The 21331-nt window shown below is 46.6% G+C and overlaps 1 protein-coding gene across 2 annotated transcripts in view; it reads right to left on the bottom strand.

Annotated features, from left to right (window-relative positions):
- The window catches only part of atp2a3 (ATPase sarcoplasmic/endoplasmic reticulum Ca2+ transporting 3), an 83867-nt gene that overhangs the window by 44170 nt on the left and 18366 nt on the right, over positions 1 to 21331 (bottom strand). For both annotated transcript variants that reach the window (XM_063203533.1, XM_063203534.1), the window contains exons 2-5: positions 18532 to 18549; positions 17003 to 17085; positions 10932 to 11036; positions 8857 to 8995 (exon numbers count right to left, since the gene is read on the bottom strand). In XM_063203533.1, the coding sequence (XP_063059603.1) occupies positions 8857 to 8995; positions 10932 to 11036; positions 17003 to 17085; positions 18532 to 18549 (345 nt within the window). The remainder of the gene's footprint in view (positions 1 to 8856; positions 8996 to 10931; positions 11037 to 17002; positions 17086 to 18531; positions 18550 to 21331) is intronic.

Raw genomic sequence — 21331 nt, 5'->3', positions numbered from 1 at the left:
CTGGACAGAAGGTTGTAAATACTCCCCCTTTTTTCACTTTTCAACAAAAAGAGGGAAAGAAATTCCTCATTTCCTTCACTCATGGTCGTGGTCGAACACCAGTCCAGAGCAACCTTTTCCAAAAACCCCCGACAAAACCGATCGGCGGTTGCCCTAGATTTGCGCCGGGTACCGCTCTCTGTTCCGCAAACATTCCCATGGAATCAACACTTACTAATCGGAGATTCACGGAAAGCAGCAAAATGACGAGAGGGAGCCGGGAAACGGGAATGAACGCAGACACAAATGGTACAAATAGCGGTTTGGGCTGCTGTTTCCCCAAAGGCAGGCTTGGCCTGTGTGACAATGTGACCCTGTGTGCGTGTGTGTGCACCTCAGTATGTGTGTAGAGTCGAGTCGAGTCGAGTCGAGTCGTTTGTGTGAGTGAGTGAGTGAGTGACGCCAGGTTTGTGTGACTGTGGGGCCCTGTGTGTACGTCTGTGTCTTTCGTTTTGGGGGATTACAAAAGGTCCAAACCCCCCTCTTGAGATCCTAAATTTACCATTTTTCCATCTCTTGTTCTGTTCTCACATCTCCCACAACACTAACAAATTTGTTGAGTATGTGTGTGTGCTGCATGTGTTTTTACCCCTCTCTCGTTTGGACTACTGCCCGACTTTGACTGCACGTTTGTTTGGTACTGCTTAGCAACAAGATCAGTGCAGAGAGAGAGAGAGAGAGAGAGAGAGAGAGAGAGAGAGAGAGAGAGAGAGAGAGAGAGAGAGAGAGAGGGGAAGATTCATTCCCTCTGCCCTGCACCGGCCGGCGCTCCACGTGAAGACCAAAGGCAGTCTACGGGAACCAGCTCATTCCACCCTCGAAAATCAGTTTTTTAATCTTTCAAGCATCAATTACGAAAAAGATAATAAAATTGGAGATGTAGCGTAGCATATGAACCATAACACTTTCCCCTGGAAGATTCCTACTTGTGATGCTGCACACGAGGAATGGCTTATTCCACGTACATTCATAAATGCAAATTCAGGGATGCAGATTCTATGTTAATACACCTGAGGATTACTGATTTGGGTTTTATCTACCCATGCAAAACGGATGGAAAAGCTGCAGTCTTGGGTGGTACTCTTAGTCTATTGCAGGGGATGGTACAGGGTGACTTGGTGAGGTGTGGTGTGGTGTGGTGTGGTGTGGTGTTGTAAGTGGCGCCACTGTGTGACCTTCCACCTGTGTGTTCCCACTCCACCCCCAATATCAATCAACCCACATCACTGACAGGCAGTTTTCCGGTGACCAGTGGGTGCCAGTCGCTTTCCGGCAGGCTTGACAGATTTGCAGCGTGAACATCCATCCTCCACCCACGACACCTCCACATCACCACCACCCCCACAGGGCACTGTTCATCCTCACCATCTCATCCTGGAACAGGACACTCCACCACCACCCACCCCCACCCCACACAGACTGTATTGCCAGAGTGAACATCCACCACTCTTCAAAACGCCTCCACCCATGATGGCCCCCCTTTCACAGGCACACATACGCACGCACGCACGCACGCACGCACGCACGCACGCACGCACGCACGCAGCGCAGCGCATCCCACCATTGCCTCATCCTCGCCCTGGAACACAACACCCCATTCTGCCAACACAACCACCCACACAGACTACAACTGTTGTTACAACTTCCAGAATGCATTGAAATGGCAAAGTGCAAATGTGCACTGCACAGCAAAAGCAGCAATGCGCCATCACGAACGTGGCCATTGGCATGCATTACCCCCACTGCCCCCCACTTCCCTGCCTACACCGCATGTCCCACTGTTGCCCCATATCGGCCTCCGCCCTGGAACATCTTCTGCTAATGGAACACCCACACAACCCCCCGCAGCCAACGCCAGCCTGCGTGGATGGCAGCGGTGCTGGCTCCATCAGATCCAGAGAGCAGTGCAGTACAGCGGGGGGTGGCAACAGGAGAGCCGGAGACCTTTTCCCACCTGCAAACCTGGGAAATCAGTGGAGCAGCATGTTTCCCTCCGTGTGTGTGTGTGTGAGTGTGAGTGTGAGTGTGAGTGTGAGTGTGAGTGTGAGTGTGTGTGTGTGTGTGTGTGTGTGTTAAATCTGCACAACTCAATTAAGACTCGTACCTCTGGGTCCCACCACACGTACGCTCGCACACACACTCACACTCACGACTAGCACACACTACTGCGCTACTGATACACTCTTCATGAGATTGAGGTTGAGAGTTGCCATAGAGATTACTAACTGACACACACACGCACACACGCACACACGCACGCACGCACGCACGCACGCACGCACGAACGCACGCGACTGGGCTGCAGACATGCAGTACTCAAGTTGAGGTGAGATGGGAGTTACGATGGGGGGTTGTCAGTCTGGATTCCAGATGTTGATACCTCTGTGTCTCTCAGATGGTGATATCATACCCCTGTGTCTGCGTGTCACTGATCTGTTTGTCTACCATGCATGTCGGTATGTGTTCAATCGCAGTTACTGTTTCTCTTACTGCTGGTGTGTGTGTGTGTGTGTGTGTGTGTGTTCGTGTTCTGTTTGTCTGTTGTGCATGCCTGTGTGTATGTGTTCAACCGCAGTTACTGTTTCTCTTACTGCTGGTGTGTGCGTGTGTGTGCGTGTGTGTGCGTGTGCGCGTGTGTGCACGCGTGTGTTCGTGTGTGTCTGTTGTGCATGCCTGTGTGTATTTAGGTACAATTACTGCTTCCCCTACTACTAGTGTGTGTGTGTGTGTGTGTGTGTGTGTGTGTGTGTGTGTGTGTGTGTGTGTGTGTGTGTGTGTGTGTGTGTGTGTGTGAGCATGGGGGCCAAAGGAATGTGGGCCTGTCCCAGCATAGTCCAGGAGCTGTCCTAGAACAAAGAGAGGCTTGTCCCCCCCACCACCACCTCCCTTCTTCTCCACACAGTTAGGTAACACAACACCTTTTCTCTCCTTCCTCCTCTCTCTCTCCATCTCTCTCTCTCTATCTATCTATCTCTCGTTCACTCTCATTCAACCTCTAATCGACCATAATGAGCCATCACCATGTACACAAATAGACGGTCATTAAAATGCTCCAAGTTCTGCACCTATTTTTGTTTTGGTCCTTCTTGCGTTGTTGACAGTGTCTTAGAAAGAAATCCCGATTCGCAACAGATAAACAACCATCATCAAGTAACAGGCATGCTTTTACGGTGTCCATATATCAGTCGCTCTGTATCTCTCTCTGGCTCTCTCGCTCACTCATTCATTCATTCCCCCCTAATCCACAATAATGACAACATCATTGAGCACAAATACACGGTCATAAAGTGTGAATTCTCCGTTACTAAATCAACTGTGGCTTCGTGGTTCATTTCGATTTTGTTTTTCTGCTTGTTCTGTCTGGCTCACAACTGATAAACAATCACCCAGTAACAGAAAGGCTACTGTAGGGGGTCCGTTTCAGTCTCTGTGTGTTTGTGCTCATTGATGATGTCATTATTGTTGATTGGAGGGAGCAAGAAACTGACAGTCATAAAATGAGTGCTGCAAGTTCTCCTTTATTGGACCAAGTTTCATTTCACTTTGGCATATGCCTTTTATATTGTCGGTTCCTCATGTGACAATTTATCTTGATCTTTTTTGTATCCTGATTCACCATACAATTCGTTCTCTCATTCCCCTCCTCATCGATAATACTGACACAATCATTGAGCACACACAGACATAAAAACAGGGCCTTAGGTTCTCCATTATTGAAGGAAATTGAGGTTCACCACCTCTCTTTTGTTTTCTGCTTGTATTGTCTCACCACCTCATGTGCCAATTTCTCTTGGTCCTTTTTCATGTTCTTGATGCTTTCTTACAAAGATTACCCGGTTCACAACTATTTAACAACCATCACAGAGAAAGAGGCGTGCTAGTTGTTTGAGTGTCACTCTCTCACTCCCTCATTCCCCCCTAATCCACAATAATGACATAATCACTGATCACAAAAAACACGCTCACAAAATAAGTGCTGCAACTTTGGCTCTCTCATTTCACTTTTGTATGCCCGTTTAATCTGGTCCTCCTCACATTGTTGTCGGTTTCTAAGAAAAGAGATCATACATAGAGGGTGTGAGTCGTCCCCCCAAACATCCCGTTGCCCTCTTATAGCCCCACAGTCTACAATAAACCAATGACACCATCACTGATCACAAATACACGGTCAAATAAGTGCAACAAGTTCTCCCTGGCGATTTCTGTCTTTATACGGTAGCTAATTTAGCTTTTGCTATGCTTCATCATCTATTGTGCTGTCTGATTCCCATGTGCCTACTTATCATGGTGATGTTGACAGCTTCGTAGACAGAAATCCTTGCTCAGATCTAATTAAAAAATCATCACCAGGTAACAGGCATGGCTAGGTGCCCGTGTACCTAAAGTTGTCTCGCCTCCTCAGTCTCTGTCTCTCTCTGAGTCTCACTCCATTCTCTCGCTCTCCATTCTCTCTCCCTCCATCTCTCTCTCGCTCTGTCCATTCTCTCTCTCTGAGTTTCAGTTTAATGACTGGACATGTAGGTCTTGAATGGGGATCAGGTTCAGTCATGTGCCATTTGCCACTGTTGTCATAGTAGCTGCAAACTGATGATGCTGTCGAGAACCACAACACCCCCTTCTGGCATAAACGGTTACACAGATCCTCACACATACACACACTGAGACACACACAGTCTTCAGCACCCATATGCATCTGATTGCACTAGCTTACACAAAATCCCACATACTCACACACACATACACGTTGAGACAGAGACACACACACACACACACACGTTGAGACAGACAGAGAGAGAGAGAGACACACACACACACACACACACTTTGCCACCCATATGCATATGTAATCGTGTGTACACACGCACACGCACACGCACACGCACACGCACACGCCTTCCTTCTTCCTGGTTGCCTGGCTGCACTGCTCAGCTCCACTCCTTCCCTCCACACTCCACATCTCCACGCTGCTGAGAGATCATTAGGGAGCCAAAGTTTACAGAAACAAACACTAATTACTTTGATGACATGACCCGCTACTCAGCACACACACACACACACATTAATGTGCAGCTTGCTCTGTGGGTTAATGTGTGTGATGTCGATGTATGCATGTGTGTGTGTGTATGCATGTGTGTGTGTGTGTGTGTGTGTGTGTGTGTGTGTGTGTGTGTGTGTGTGTGTGTGTGTGTGTGTGTGTGTGTGTGTGTGTGTGTCTGTTGCAGTGTGCGTCTGTGTGTGTGTCTGTTGCAGTGTGCGTCTGTGTGTGTGTCTGTTGCAGTGTGTGTGTGTGTGTGTCTGTGACTGTGTCTGTGTCTGTGTGTGTGTGTGTGTGTGTGTGTGTGTGTGTGTGTGTGTGTGTGTGTGTGTGTGTGTGTGTGTGTGTGTGTGTGTGTGTGTGTGTGTGTGTGTGTATTCCAGTGTGTGTGTGTGTATTCCAGTGTGTGTGTGTGTGTGTAGGACAGACAAAGAGTGAGTGATGCTGCACACAAGTAACAACAAGTCTATTTATAGATGAGACCTTGCCTACACATGGGCTGCTTCACAGCATGAGTGGGAGCTTGTGAATGAATGCGCGCGCGCGTGTGTGTGTGTGTGTGTGTGTGTGTGTGTGTGTGTGTGACTGTAGTCAACAATGAAAATGTGTGTGTGTGTTGGCCATGGACAATGTTTGTGATTATGAGAGCATGGGCAACTGTATGCAAAAGTGTGTGTGTATAAAAACATATATTTACTTGGACGAGACATGCATGAACAGATGTGTGTATGTGCTCGTGTACATGTGTGTGTCTGTCTGTCACAGGGGAGTGCCGGTGAGCCGCATCCAGGTGGTTTTGGGGCAACTGACAGCATGGAAAAGGAGGAGACAGGCGCTGCTATTGCCGTTGCTGAGCCTGGAACTGAACTGGAAATTTAAAATGGGGGGCGGGGGAGGGCGAGGGGGTGACTAAATCCAGCGTGAAACCACAGCCACTCTACAGATACAGTGTGTGTGTGTGTGTGTGGTGTGTGTGGTGTGTGTGTGTGTGTGTGTGTGTGTGTGTGTGTGTGTGTGTGTGTGTGTGTGTGTGTGTGTGTGTGTGTGTGTGTGTGTGTGTGTGTGTGTGTGTGTGTATGTGTGAAAGAGAGCGAGGGAGAGAGAGAGAGAGAGAGAACGACAAAGAGAGAGAGCGAGAGCGAGAGAGTGTGTTTTACAGGTAACTACAGCACGCACGCAGGCACGCACGCACGCAGGCACGCACGCACGCACGCGGTACTCTGGGATGTTCCTGCCCATGTTCCAGCCTTACTGGCAGACACGAGGGCCGTCTCAAACACCCGAGTAGGTGCAGAGGCCAAACCTACGGCACAGCATCTGCAGCAAACAGGCCGGCTGGTGACCGAATGAGGAGGGGGTAGTACCATAGAGATTTCCTTCCAATGATAAACTAACCCATCTCTGAAGTAGAAACCAATGCACAACAGGGATTATTCTGCGTTGCGGGCTACAGAACACCGTCTTGCTCATAGTGTAAAAGAAACCAAACACCCTTTCCAATGCCAGATTCATACAGGACGAAATGCTGCGCCATTATCCTGGCACTGGCATGAGAGGGCGGTTCCTTTTAAACTAACCCATCTCACCTGCACTAGCCTTGTTATGTCTGTGTATTCTGCATTCTACCCCCAAGTTTACGTTGGTTTGGAGAAAAGTGTCTGCTCAACATAGTGGAATTTACAGAGGAATGGGAAGGGGAAAGGAAAGACAAAAGGTAAAATCAACAGACAGCTCAAAATAACAGGAAAAAGATACAAGATTGAGGAAAAGGAAAAAAGACAAAATGTGAGAAAGACAATGAATAAGAAAAAACAGTGAGGATGATGACAGAGATAGGCAAAGGGGGAGAGGCTGAGAGAGAGAGAGAGAGAGAGAGAGAGAGAGAGAGAGAGAGAGAGAGAGAGAGAGAGAGAGAGAGAGAGAGAGAGAGAGAGAGAGAGAGAGAGAGAGAGAGAGAGAGAGAGAAGGTAAGAGAGTTCTAAAGAGACAGAAAGGGAGAGTGACAGAACAAGAGTGTGCAAGTGAGTGAGTGAGGGTGAGAGGCTTTGTGTGTGGATTGGAGGATGGCAACTAGTGAAAATACTTGAAAAACTGGACAGGGTTGACAGAGTGGAAACATGGGCGGTAGACAACAGAAAAACAAAAAGAACCGCAGTGTAATATTCCATTGAAATCTACCGACACCAACAACAGCAAATGGCGATGCCAGTTGAGGCCCCCTGTGTGGCACGGCTGCCTGCTAAATGGGGCCCGACGATCGGATACCTGCGTGAGCGCCATGATAAACAGACCCAGTAAACAACAGCCATTAAAGTCAGCGCAAGAGATGGATAGATAGATGCATGCATCACAACATGTTGCTTCAGCTCAGGGCCTTGGAGAGACAGAGAGACAGAGAGAGAGAGAAACAAAGAGAGAGAGAGAGAGAGAGAGAGAGAGAGAGAGAGAGAGAGAGAGAGAGAGAGAAAGAGAAAGAGAAAGAGAAAGAGAAAGAGAAAGAGAAAGAGAGAGAGAGAGAGCGCGTGAGAGAGACCCAACAGCAACACAACTTCCATTCAATTGCATTGTCTCCCATCCACAGTGAAGCTGTGTTTAGTCAGGGTTGTGCATAAGATGAATACCATGATGGAAAAATGCCTCTGCTGCAGCTATATCTAACCACCTTTACATTCATCACTCATCAGACATTCACTCCATCTCCTACTGCAGTGGTTCCCGACCTGGGACCACCTTTTGCACCTCATCATATTTCCGCAACCCTCCCACCCTGCCACATTCCAAAGGCCCAAACACTTCTGCCATTCTTCTCCATGACCATGATATAGTTAACATTGTACCATACTCCATGTGCGGCTCTCTTGGGCCACCAGTTAGGCTTGCACGGGTGAGGCATAAATGCAACTGCTGTGGAGTGCCTTGTCACATTGACAATGGGATAGTGTCATATGGGATAGTGAGTCTTACATTTCTTTACTATATCTATTATTTATCTATATTTTTGGGCTTTTATGCCTTCGTTATTCAGACAGCATAGTGAGAGAGCATCAGGGGAGTGGGGAGAGAAACGAAGGATTGGGTATAATGACCTCAGCAACACTTCATTTTAACAGGGCTGTAAATACAGTGTACTTACTCTTCAGGTACAGTACAGTGGAATAACTGGTGTAATAACATGTAAGTACAGCTGTAGTACATGTTATTACATCATATATTTAGTGTATCTACATATCATAATAGCAATAATTACCATAATGTACTATGAAATGGTTTTATAGCACTTGTTTAAAATATATGTTTAGGGGCTTCTGTGCCTCTACTGATGGGAGATCATGACAGGAAGTGGGTGTGGGGAGAGAGACGGGGAAGGGTCGGCACATGACCCGGGCCGGAATCAAACTCGGGCCACCGGTGTAGTAACCTAGTGCCCTACCGTTAGGCCACGGCAGGGCCATGGTATATAATACTTAACCAAAGTGATTCAATCATCCAGGCAGGCAAAGGGCTTAACAGGGCACCCGTGGTATGTAGATACACAAACATACACATTGTGAGTACAATGTAATAACATGTACTACAGATGTACTTACTTGTTAATACATCAATTGTTACACTGTACCTATTGAGTAAGTACACTGTATTTACAGCCCCATTAAAGTAAAATGTTACCGTGACCTCATATCCAAATCAGACCGCTATCCTCTGATTCATGGGACAGCGCCTTAGCCTACTGAGCTGCTGATCCCCTAGTCTTCCACTTCTTTCACTGGGCCAACGTCACCTACCTGCCACCTCCACCACATCGCCAGGGACGAATTCGCGGGCTTTGATCCTCTGCACGGCCTTGCGGTTCATGCGGAAGACCTTGCCCATCTCCGGCTCATACTCCTTCAGAGCCTCGATGGCATTCTCCGCATTCCGCTCCTACGGAGGAGGAGAAACAGGGGAAGAAGAGGAGAAGGAGAAAGGGAGAAGAAAAGGAGGAGGAAGAGGAAGAGTGGAAGGATGAGAGAGAAAAATAGAGGAGGAGGAGGACAGAGGAAGAGAAGGGGAGTGAGGAGAAGAGAAGGAGGAGAAGAGAGGAAGGGAAGGGTGAGAAGAAGAGGATGTGTAGAGGATGACAAGGACAAGTAGAGGAGAAGAGAGGAGGAGGAGAAAAGGAGAAGAGAGGAATAGGAGGAAGAGGAGGCAGAAGAGGAGGAGGACGAGGAGGAAGATGAGGAGAAGAGATGAAGAGGAGTAGAGAGGACAAGTATTGTTTAGATCAGTATTTTTGATCCATGGTACATGCCAATCTCCGCATTTCATTCTTGTAGAGGAAGACGATGAGGAGCAGGTGGGAAGGTTTTTTTGATGAATGAAGGAAGCGAAGGATAGCACTCTTCAGATATTTCTCTGTTTATTCGCCTTCGAATGTTTCGGGCAGAGCCCTTATACAGCGTGTGATGGCGATTGCCATTAATGGGCATTACACGCTGTAGAAGGGCTCTGCCCGAAACATTCGTAGGCGAATAAACAGAGAAAAAGAGTGCTGTCCTTCACTTCCTTCATTCCTCAATATATTATGTGGGATTCAACAACCAGTTATAATCTGTATTGAATAGTATAGGTGATAGTGTGAGCGCGTCTCCTTTACTCCAAGGTTTTTTTTGTGCCAATATTAGCAATCAATACTCCGTCATTCTTATCAAAGTTTCTGGAATAGGATACTATGCATTTCACCCCTGTGGAAGAGGAAGATTAGGAGAATAGGGATAAGATGTATTGTTAAGAGATGGAAACCAGACTACACAAAACACCCCCAGAAACTGTCTGAGGAGATGATTGTCCTCTACCATGAGTCATTGAGTGTTGTGGCATCCATCAGGCTTTTTGGCTAGGCTCCAAAATTCATGCTTGGCTACTAATCTTGAGTTGTGACACTATGCTAAAAGAAACCAATAGCCTTTAAACTACCTTTTAATTCGTAATATACAGAGATTTCCTACATAAAACCGTTCACCTTCAGTAAGCATGTGAAAATCATGTACAAATCCTTTCACTATACGTGTGTGACAATTCTAAATACCCTTGAAAAATAAACCCCCTTGCATTTTCACAAAACCCCAATTAACTGAGTTGGGCTTCCCAGGCGTCTTTAATATTAGGTGTTGCCATGTTGTGCCTAGCGATTATTGTTGTACAAACAAAACATAAGCTGCCTGAAGAGGGATTCTTGCCTTTAGTTGGCTCTGCCTGCCTACCTTGGCTATGTGTCAGGGCCGCCGACAGTTTTGGCTAGGCCCGGGACAAAGTCATCTGAAAGTCCCCCCCCAACCCCATACGTACAATATAATAAGGACCCAATTCTGGGCCCCCTCTCTCCCTTGACCCAGGACAGCTGACCCCTTTTGTACCCCCTGTCAGGCACCCTGTCTGCTGTTTGGAGTTTGATGACCTGCCAGACACAAACTAATTGCCTTCCTTTTCAGGGGACTTTTGTCCAATTACAGAGGAGTGGCAGAGTCTCCCCTAATAAGCCCAAACGTCCCCAGAAAACATGAGATCCACGTCACCCATGCTGTACCCAGTGCCATTAAAGACCACCTATTCTAGACATGCTCTGGACAACAACCCCCCATCAGGTGTCTAACTGGGGAAAATCCTTTCAAGAGTAGGTGGAATTTTTGTAGCCCTTCAAGGACACAATGTACTGAGGTGTCATGTAATGCTATATTAGACATTGGTGTCCTCCTCATTATGTCTTTACAATTCATAGATAATGACAACGGTTAGCTCGCATACAAGGATACAAGGCGCATGGATGTCCGATAATGTGAATGCTGCTAATGATACTGGCATAAGGCTAGAAGAGGCCTACCTGCCAGACTCCAATCACTGCATTGGCCACCAAGATCAGCAGGATCACGATAGGCTCCACGAATGCTGTAGTGGTCTCCTCTCCTTCCTCGAAAAGGGCCAACACCTGCAGAAAACACAATAAAAAAAAGAAAAGTATGTCATTGGTACGTTATATGCTTTCATTCACTGTTCAGGACAAAAACAATTATATTCCACAATGACTTGAGGTTAAGTTCGACCAGTTTTGTTGCTTAGGCCGGGTTTCTGAAAGACTTTTCAAGTGGCTACATGGGCAATGCATGTACACAACTAGCATTTGTGCTTGGTGCCCGACACAATTTTTTGGAAACCTTTCTCAACTTCCCCTTCTTCCACTCTACCACCAAGACCCTGTTGGCCTTGGCTGGAAAACAACAGGAGCTGAAAGGGGAGGCCTGCAGCTCTACTCTCCCTTGCAGCAGGTGCCGGGCAAGAAACAAACCAGACATTTATTTCCACTGGTGGGGCGCAGGGGGGGGGGCAAGCGGTAGGGAAATAAAGCAAGAAGGGGAATGTAATTTAGGAAAAAGAAATGGCCCTCTCTGAATTTACAGCTCCAGTTAAGAGGACCTGGAGGATGTGGCCGTGGTGGCCTTGAATAGGGGGCAGGTGCGTGAGATTACTGCAGTGTGCTAAAAATGCCTCTCAGACCAGGCAGACGGACGAGGTCCAACAGACACCCATTTTCTGGTCTGCAGTGGTTGGAGAAGGAGGTGCTAGAAGGCCACAGCATTAACTGCCACTTCAACTCCTCTTGGGTCTAACAATATGGCTGCACTGTGCAAAATGAGGAGGTATAAAAACACTGTATTATTGCCAGTTCACCTTCTCTTCCTGGCCCTTACTTGGGCCCAACGACATGGTCAGACTGGGCAAGAGAATGAGGTTTAGGTGTAGGCGGTAGCACAAGAGCACAGCATTACTGCCACATCAACTCCTTTCTCTGGCCTTTGGGTAGGCATGAGGAGGAGGAGGAGGAGCAGGAGGAGGTACAAAAACACAGCATTAATCTCACTTCAACTCCTCTTTCTGGTCCTTGGACTGGGTAGGAGGTTGCCTGATTCACACCAGACCATATCACAAGTGAGATACGAACTGGAGACCGTCTACTGAATTTCTCGTTGGGGAGGTGTGGCTTGCGATGGCCAACGGCCGTTTATTGGCCGTTACGAGTGTATTGTTTGGTGTATACATAGCCCACAGCCAATCATCTTAGCTGTATTCAAACAAACTGCAAGCTTCCATTTGTCCAGTAATAATGCTTCATCATCTTCCACCCCCCCACTCTTGGATTGGCTCCCTATTCCAAACCTCGATCGAAACGATTGTGCAAAGCAGCATGGGATTTCCCAGATTAGGCAGGAGGAGGAGGAGGAGGAGGAGGAGGAGGAGGAGGAGGAGGAGGAAGAAAGGGAAGAATAAGGACACATCATTATTGCCACTTCACCTTGTCTGCCCCTTACTTGGGTCTAACAAAGTGGCTGGACTTTGCAGGAGGAGGAGGAATAGGAGTAGGAAGTGTAAAAACCCCAGCACTACTACCACTTCACCTCGTCTTTCTGGCCTTTGCCTCGTCCCAACAACATGCCTCAGCTGGGCAGGACAGGACAGGGCAGGGCAGGGCACACACATGCAACACAACAACATGCCAAAGCGACCCACACGGAAATGGCAGGCAAGCAGGGTATAGACGCAGCCAGCCCGGCTTGCTGACGGGGGTTAACTGTAAGTGTGCGACGGCCGTGTCGGAGACCGCGGTTAATGCCAGGTCGGAAACAAAAGGGGCTCAGAAGCACACAGCACACGTCACACAATTAGGCCCCCGAGCAAAACAACCTCCTTCTGGTGGTGCCGGCGCATTGGAGCCCTTGAGATTAAGTCAGGTGGAGGAAATGGTCACGGCTCACAAACTCACTCATAAAAAAACAACCTGTCACACAAAAAAACAGTGCTGCCAAAACACGTTCGTGTTTTTGTGAATTGGTTGTATTACTTAAAAAAAGACACAACACAAAGAATGTAGTTCTTTAAAGGCAAGACTATGAAATGAGGCAGAACATTCCTACATGCACAACACACACAAGGCTTCTACTGGCTGCAAGACGAAGCAGCGCTACCAATCAATCTAAGACAACAACGAACGGTGTTATTAAAATGTACTACTGCAGGGTAAGTCTAAAAACAACTTCTCAAAGTTTGACTTCCTTTTCCTACAGCAACCTGCACTGCACAGGCATCGTACATCCTGCATGTCAGCCTCCATCGAAGCAATAGCCCTTAAAAATGTTACAAAGAATCACAAGGTCGTGTGAAGAATAAAAAAATAAGAATGAAAAGAGCCTCTGGTATATTAAAGAAAGAGAAAGATGTCGTGAAAGGGTTTCTGGAAAGTGTTAACAGTTTAGAGAAACTAGTCGATGACATCATCATAACACTCACGCAGGACCCAGACACAGTTCATTTTGTTTTGTCCCAAGGGGGGACAGGAACGCACTCATATATAGTAGACATCTCCCCTCTTTATTCCAAGATCGATATGTCATCATTGGCCACCATATGAGGCCCTGCGAAAGTTTCCAGGGTGCTGAAGGCTTCACGGGAGTGCTGACAGGAACCCATGAAATCCATCTTCAGAATCGTTCCTACTCAAGGATCTTACTGACGACCAGCCTGCCCTGGTCCCATTAAAGTAAAACATTTTTGACGTTGACAAGAGAGACCGTGTCTGAGTGCTTCTCCGTATGGAGACCGACTGTCTTGTGGTTCAACAAAACCGTCCGCAAAGCACCAGAGACAACATGGACTTGCACCAGAGACAACATGGGCATGAAAGTCTGAAGATTCATCATTTATATCATGTCCACATCCAAGTTGCTTACAGTTGAACTCTGACTATTCGATAAACTTTATTTCAGATGGACATGAGAAGTGTCATCCAGGGGGTGCACAACCAGGGCTTGCCGCCATTTGGCAGTTTAAATGCAAATGAGACCTTGAGGGTTTCGTTCATTGCCGGGAATAGCTTACACCACAATGTCGTAGGCCATGGGCCAATGAGCAGCGTACAGGTTTGCAAGAAAACACGCCATTCAATACCCATGAGATTGTTTTATCCTTCGTTACTTCCTGTACATACAAAGTCTCTTCCCTGTGCTTAAAATGGCCATCCGACATCAAAAGAATCAAACAAAAAAACCCAACCCTAAATAGAAAAACACTACACCTGGCATGCTGCCATACTCTGCCACTCTCAAACTAAGGAAGTATCAGCTGTCTGGGGGCTGACCCTGGCTTTTTTTCGAGTCATGTTGCCTTTAACTATAACTGTAATCTGTATATGCCCAGAGGGTAATGGGAGCTTTGTGGCCATCTTGGGGAAAAAAAGAGAGAGAGAAAGATACTATGGGCCTACCACTGACAACTTGCATAAACACACGGACCACAGACAAATAAAGTACAACTAACAACTTTAAACAGTCTGGATTCATCTGAACCAAAAAGAACGCATGGACAGGGACTCCACTGCAGACGTTTCTGTCTTCGGGGCTAGTGTTGTTGTGTCGTGAAGCGTGCGTATTATGCAGCATTTTCCTATCTGGGTCTTTCAACATGGGAGCAGTTGGAGTGCGCAACTCCATGGCTGCTGTTGGTTCTCTGCTGGGTAATGGCGCCATAAACACATCATTTATAACTTCACATAAACCTCACTTTTCTTCTGTGTGGCACGCTTGTCGCCTGGAAACCGTGGCCTTTGTTCTCCACAACATGCAAAAAAGTCAGGAAAGCTCAATGGCTCCATTTTAATATATTCAAACGGCCACACAAATGAGCCGAGAGGCTGCTTGCAGAAATCTCTCTCTCTCTCGTGTGAGCGTGAGTCCATCACAGCCCTTTCAGGCCCTCTGTCCGACTTCCAACACACACCTCATCATGTCTTCATTTCTCCCAGCCTTCCTTCTCTCCCTCCTTTTCTTTCTCTCAGTTAACTGTATCCCTCGCTCTCTCATTCTCCCTCATTCTAAAACACACACACGCACACTCTGTCCATTTTCCCCTCCCTTTTACAATCCCCTTATACAAATATCCACCATCTACAGTTATCTAGGCCGTCCCCATATAAGCGCATGAAGTGCGTTTATCTGGGCTCATGCTAAACCGCAGGAGACCAAATAAGGAGCAGCCACTTCTTCTGTCATTTTTTTCGACTATTCTGCAAACATTTCTATTTTTAAAGGGGAAGGACAATATAGAAAGAAATGTTGACGGATGAGGAAAAGGAGCAGATCAAAGCACCCCTCACCACCACCGCCAGCACCACCTTCCCCTCCCCTAAAACGAGGGAAAGCTTTGCATGTGGCGAGCTGACGTACTTAAACAACAAAAAAGCTCAAGGTTTGTCCCGCAGCTGTTTTTTCTGCTTGTGTTTGGGATTTACCCAAAGTTGGGGGGCATTTAATAAAGCAAACACAGAAAACAGACCCAACTTGTAACCATTCTCTTTTTACAGTATGCAAAGGGCCTGGAAAAAAGAGGCACCCTAGAGTGTTTTTTAAAGCAAATAAGTGAGAGAGAGAGAGAGAGAGAGAGAGAGAGAGAGAGAGAGAGAGAGAGAGAGAGAGAGAGAGAGAGAGAGACAGAGACAGAGACAGAGAGAGAATCAACAGAGAAAGAAAGAGAGAACTGGGAGAGAGATGAGGGACCGCCACAGAGAGAGATGGGGGAGAGAGACAGACATAGAAAGAGAGAAGAGACAGAGCAGGGAAGAGAAAGAAAGAAAGAGAGACCAAGAGAAAGGCACGCACATGCAAAAATGAGACAATAGAGAGAGAGAGATAGAGAGCGTGTGAGAGAGATGCAGAATGCAGCCAACAAAAACCACTCTCTGCTAAGTATAAATGGCGTATAATGTTAGAGTGGTCCCTACAGGCCGGCACAGCTACATTAGACTGCAATAAAGCACCAATCTGACATGCCACTAATGTACGGACGCAGCAGCCTCAGGAGAACCCGGCACTTAAACCAAATCATTAATTGCACTGAGAACAGATATAAGGCCGCATATTACAGTCTAGAGTTTTATGTGGAACCCCAGTAACTACTCAGCACCCCTCCGCCCCCTAACCCGGCTCTCTGCTACCTCCACCACCACCACCACCACCACCACCTCTACCACCAACTACCAAGGCTCCAGGAATAGCGCAAGATTTCCAGTCCGCCTCGCTGGGGACATAATGAATGGAAAACTCCTTCGGCAGTGAGGGATTCCCTCCTTGTCCCAGCTCTGTTCGCCCCAAACACACACACATGCATGTGCGCGCACGCACACACACCAGGCAAAAATGGCCCAAAATGGTGCAGCTCATTGGGCCAAGAGTCAAGATGCTGTAAACACTAAGCTCACTCACAGCTGAACTGGAAACAAACACAGCAGTTATGGGGTAAAAAGAACCAGACCTTGGAGGAGAAAAACAACAACCATTTTGTGGCCAGTCAGAGATTATGCAGAGCACTTAAGGTTTTTTAAAGGTCCTTCAACACAACAACAGAAATGTGAAGGTGCAAGTTCACTAATGTCATGCTTTAGAGTCTTCATAAAACACAATTCTCTGAATGGGCCTTTTCCTCATAATGTCAAACACCATCAATGCATGCAAAACAGGTATAAGTTACATCCGGTGACGTAGAAGTAAACTGGCACACTGGAAATTGGTAGTCGCCTAAACCTGCGGCTACGCTTCAAAATAGACCTGTTTTGATGTCATTGGCAAAAGGCGAATCTTCAGGTCATCAGCACCTTTGGGAGGTCACATCTACACCACCATTTCACGAAAACACTTTCTGTGCCAGGAGCATATTCAGTGGCTTGGGAGGCAAGAGTTTGTGTTCAGAGGCGATAATGTAAGCGTTGTGTACTGTAGATGTGTGTTACGAGGTGAGTGTGTGCGGGTGAGAGGATGGTGGGTGGAACTCACAAAGGAGACACAGACTGTGTGTGCGCGCGCGTGCGTGTGCCTGTGTGTGTGTGTGTGTATTAGTAATGGGTATACTCACGAAGGAGACGCATGCCGCCAGCAGCAGGATCCTCACCAGCAGGTCCTCAAACTGCTCAACCACCAGCTCCCACAGAGACTTGCCTAAGGAGAGAGAGAGAGAGAGAGAGAGAGAGAGAGAGAGAGAGAGAGAGAGAGAGAGAGAGAGAGAGAGAGAGAGAGAGAGAGAGAGAGAGAGAGAGAGAGAGAGAGAGAGAGACAGAGACAGAGACAGAGACAGAGACAGAGACAGAGACAGAGACAGACAGACAGAGAGAGACAGACAGACAGACAGACAGACAGACAGACAGAGAGAGACAGACAGACAGACAGACAGACAGACAGACAGGCAGAGAAAGTGAGTGAAAGAATAGGAGTGTGGGGGTGAAAGGGAGGGAGGGTGTGAGAGAGAAGCAGACAAATGGAAAAAGGGAGAGATGGGAACAGTGAACTATACAATGTCTTGAGTTATTTTCCAAGTTTGACAAGGCTATTGATATGGCCACTGAACTTGGATATACACAGAGATTCTGGGATTTAAGGAACTGTACAATTCCCAAATATGGGTGTTCTTTTGCTCCAAGAACATTCCTGAAAAGAGAAATGGATCCATCCAGGGCTAAGAAAAATGCTCATATAGAGAATCTGGATCTGTAAGGTCACACATTATGTAAGACACAAAGAGAAGTATGTCAACAGTGATGTAGAATGGATTCCACCATTTCCTTATATGGATTATTGCTGTGTTCTGTGTGCATTCCATGTGCATGAAATAAGAAATGTATGCACATGGGGAACAGAGGGGAAAAATGTGGAGAGAGAATGTATTTCCCAATGCATGTTCTTTCTATTGGGAGTAATGTAAACACCAACTGTGGGCAGGATTACAGACATTCTATTGAAATCAAAATAATTAATTACAGCTCACTGCCTTTTGGCTATTGGTGATGAGAAAATGGTCACGTATGCAACCCTCACAGAAAGCAGTACCTTGCATGGCGGGATTGCAATAAATTGTTGAGGTCCATGGAAGATGCTAAGCAAGGGCACTCACTCAGCCAAGAATGAATTGAAAGTTGAGAACGGATATTGGCAAAGTTGAGTCTTTTCTGTCCCAAATATTACCAATCCAATGAGTGCCATACTGTTGACTGAAAATGGGTAGAGGTATAAACTATATAAAAAAGGGTGTTGCATGTTTCAAGATGGACGATGACGCAGTTCAGGGACACCCTCCTGCATGAGGTAAGAGTAAACCCACCAATCAGAATTGAGAAAGGGGGGGCAATTATGATGTAACGCCTGGAAAATGGCCGCGAGGAAGTACTAATCGACTTAAGCCAACAGGCCAAATCCTGACCTCTCTTGATAGGCGTGTCGTGTGTAGTCCTTGGCAAGGCAAGGGGGGGTTTACAATACTACAGGGTTGTGTGTGGCCACGGGAGTTTACCTACACACTTATACACTTACTAGGAACGGTGGCGGAGCTGAATTAACAGCCGTAAGGAGCTTGTTAAAGGGGAGTAACACAGTGGAAAGATCAATATTTACCTTCCTCAGCTGGCAGCTCTGTCAGTGTCAGACCACAACGATCCGCAGCGGAATGAGGTGAGCAGGTCGAGAGCGATGGGGAGAGAGAGAGAAAGAGAAGGAGGGAGAGAGAAAGAGAGGTAAAAAAGTAAAACAGTTAGGATTGGTTCACAATAAAAAAGCATGCACTGAAAAACATGATGCTTACTTATGTTGTCATTCAGTCTACGAGCAGTAGGCCTAACAACACTTGTGAAAAAGAGCTGAATGAGGTGAGCAGGTCAGGGTGAGGAGGGAGGGGGGGCAGTGGGATTACTTTACAATAAAAAGCTTGCTCTGAAAAACTTGATAGCGACCCGTTGTGATATCATTCAGTCTACCTACAGTAATAACATTGTTACAAAGACCTAAAAAGTAGCATTACTTAGGGCTGTTGTTCCAATGACTATTACAAACACATGCATTTCTGCCATCATGAAAATAATTATTATAGGCTAATCATCATCATCATCATCGTCGTCATTAGGGCTGTAACGATACACTCAACTCACGATTCGGTTTGTATCACGATTCATGACCTACGGTTCGATACACCCTTCGATTTTACATTTGCCAACATTATAATCTTTATGAATAAAAAAATATGATAGTTCAAACGTAGAATAGGTTACAAGAGGCTACAAATATGTTTTAAAAGTTTCTATATAATAATGATGATGCTTGGAAGCACTATCACTTCATATCATGTGGTTGTTTTCTGGGCAGATGGGTATCAAAACGTTAAAAGAGCGCATCACAATACTGCCTCTTTGTATCACGATACAGTATCGTGAGTCTGTGTATCACGATTTCTCGGTTCGATACAATATCTTTACAGCCCTAATTGTCATTGACGACAACATCATCATCATCATCAACATCAACATTATCCAGAGCAGATGCAGCAATGTAATAACAATTAATTATTAACTTGGAGGTCTCATGTCACCCATGCACAACATTACCAAAATTCATTATGGCTTGACTGAACACAAAAGGCCAGTCTGCGGTGATGAGGAACCACAAAGACACGATCATATTAATAATTAACCCTCGATATCACATGCACATGAAATATGATACAAGGACACCGGGCGGATCAGATAGCCAAACAAAAAAGAAACAAGTTTTCACTTTGGAAAACAAATCCCAGATCACACACCCACTCCCAGCAAACAGAGGACCAGTCACCAGACATCAAATGTCCACACGCATTGTAAATATACTTTTCCATGGGAGTTCCCTGCATGCTGCTCCACCCTGAGAGACCCACACTGCTGTGGAAAGTGTATGGCGGAACGAGCTCGCACCATCATCAAACTGAAACTGCAATGTGCTTTTGCACTTCTCTAAAAAAAGGGGACACCTGTGCCGATGCAAAATAGATGGTGGAACAATTCACAAAGCAAGTCATTTAGAACTAGCCGTTGCAGTCTTCCATGCAGCTAGTTCAGGTGATCTACATTTGTGTTCCAGAGTCCTAATGACTCATATTATTCAGACAGACAAAGGCCTGTGGTCTGCAGATTACACATCTGTGCACAGCGAGCAAATAAACCACATCTTGGCCCACTAAAAAGTGTCCCCAAAACTGTGAACAAGAATTAGGATTTTAGGACATTTTCGCACTATTCATTCGCTTATTTGGCCCACAAAAACCAAGCTGTAAAAACTGTTACAATGCATCGAACAGAGCAGTCTGCTTTTCGCATCTGTAATAGAATTAAAATTGGTCCAATTTGACAAGGGATCAATAGTCATTAGAGCTGCCTATAATGCATTTCGAAAAGTTCATTGCTCTTTAAGGGTTTTTCAGTCTGCTTGATTAATGAGCAAGCGTGTTCGATAGATGCTTTTCCATCATTGAAAATGAACCAAACTAGGAGCTTTTGGCCGTTTGTGGGACAATGCACCACACATTCAGCAGCTGTGGTTGCTGTGAAAGCAGACATGCTGTGGAGTTTCCTTGCATGATCTTCATCGAACTGCTCATGGATTTACCAAGTTAAAGAATAACTCCAGACTGATGAAAAGCCTCTCTCAATCAACTCTCTCACACAGATACACACTAAACATGCAAGTCAAGAAGACACACACACACACACAGACACATGCACACACGGACACACACAAAGAGACACGGGCACACACAAAGAGACACGTGCACACACGCACGGACACACAAATATACACAGAGAGACGCGCGCACGCACGCACGCACGCACGCACGCACGCACGCACGCACGCACGCACGCACGCACACACGCACACACGCACACACGCACACACGCACACACACACACACACAGACACATGTGCACACACAGACACACACATTTTACAGGAAGAAGCAGGCCTTGGTGGGGATGAATAGACAAGAGGCACCCTCTCGCCGCACCCACTCGCCTCTCATAATCAACTTCTGCACAAGACTAGGGCTGCTGGACTGGCTCGCTGCCTGTGCGTTGAATGTGTGTCCAAGGCGAGCCTGACTTGGCCATCTGTGTGAGTGTTTCCCCTGACTTGCTTATCTACTGAGGGGGAGAGCTGGCAAATCAGTCCTCGCATTTGCCCTCCTGATAAAATAAGGGAAACCCCATACCACCATCTCCACCAACACCATCTCCACCACCACCACCACCAGTAGTTGCCACTTGCCAGGGTCTGCTGCCAACAACTGAGCAACCCCACACAACACTATCAGCACCACTCGGCCTTTCAAGGTTTTGCACTGGAATACTCCCCACTGATAAAGAGAAACCCCATATCACATACTACCTGC

This window comes from Engraulis encrasicolus, chromosome 7 (assembly GCF_034702125.1).
Source record: "Engraulis encrasicolus isolate BLACKSEA-1 chromosome 7, IST_EnEncr_1.0, whole genome shotgun sequence".
NCBI lineage: Eukaryota > Metazoa > Chordata > Actinopteri > Clupeiformes > Engraulidae > Engraulis > Engraulis encrasicolus.
The sequence above is the reverse complement of the archived record's forward strand: the minus strand, read 5'-3'. Positions and strand labels throughout refer to the sequence as shown.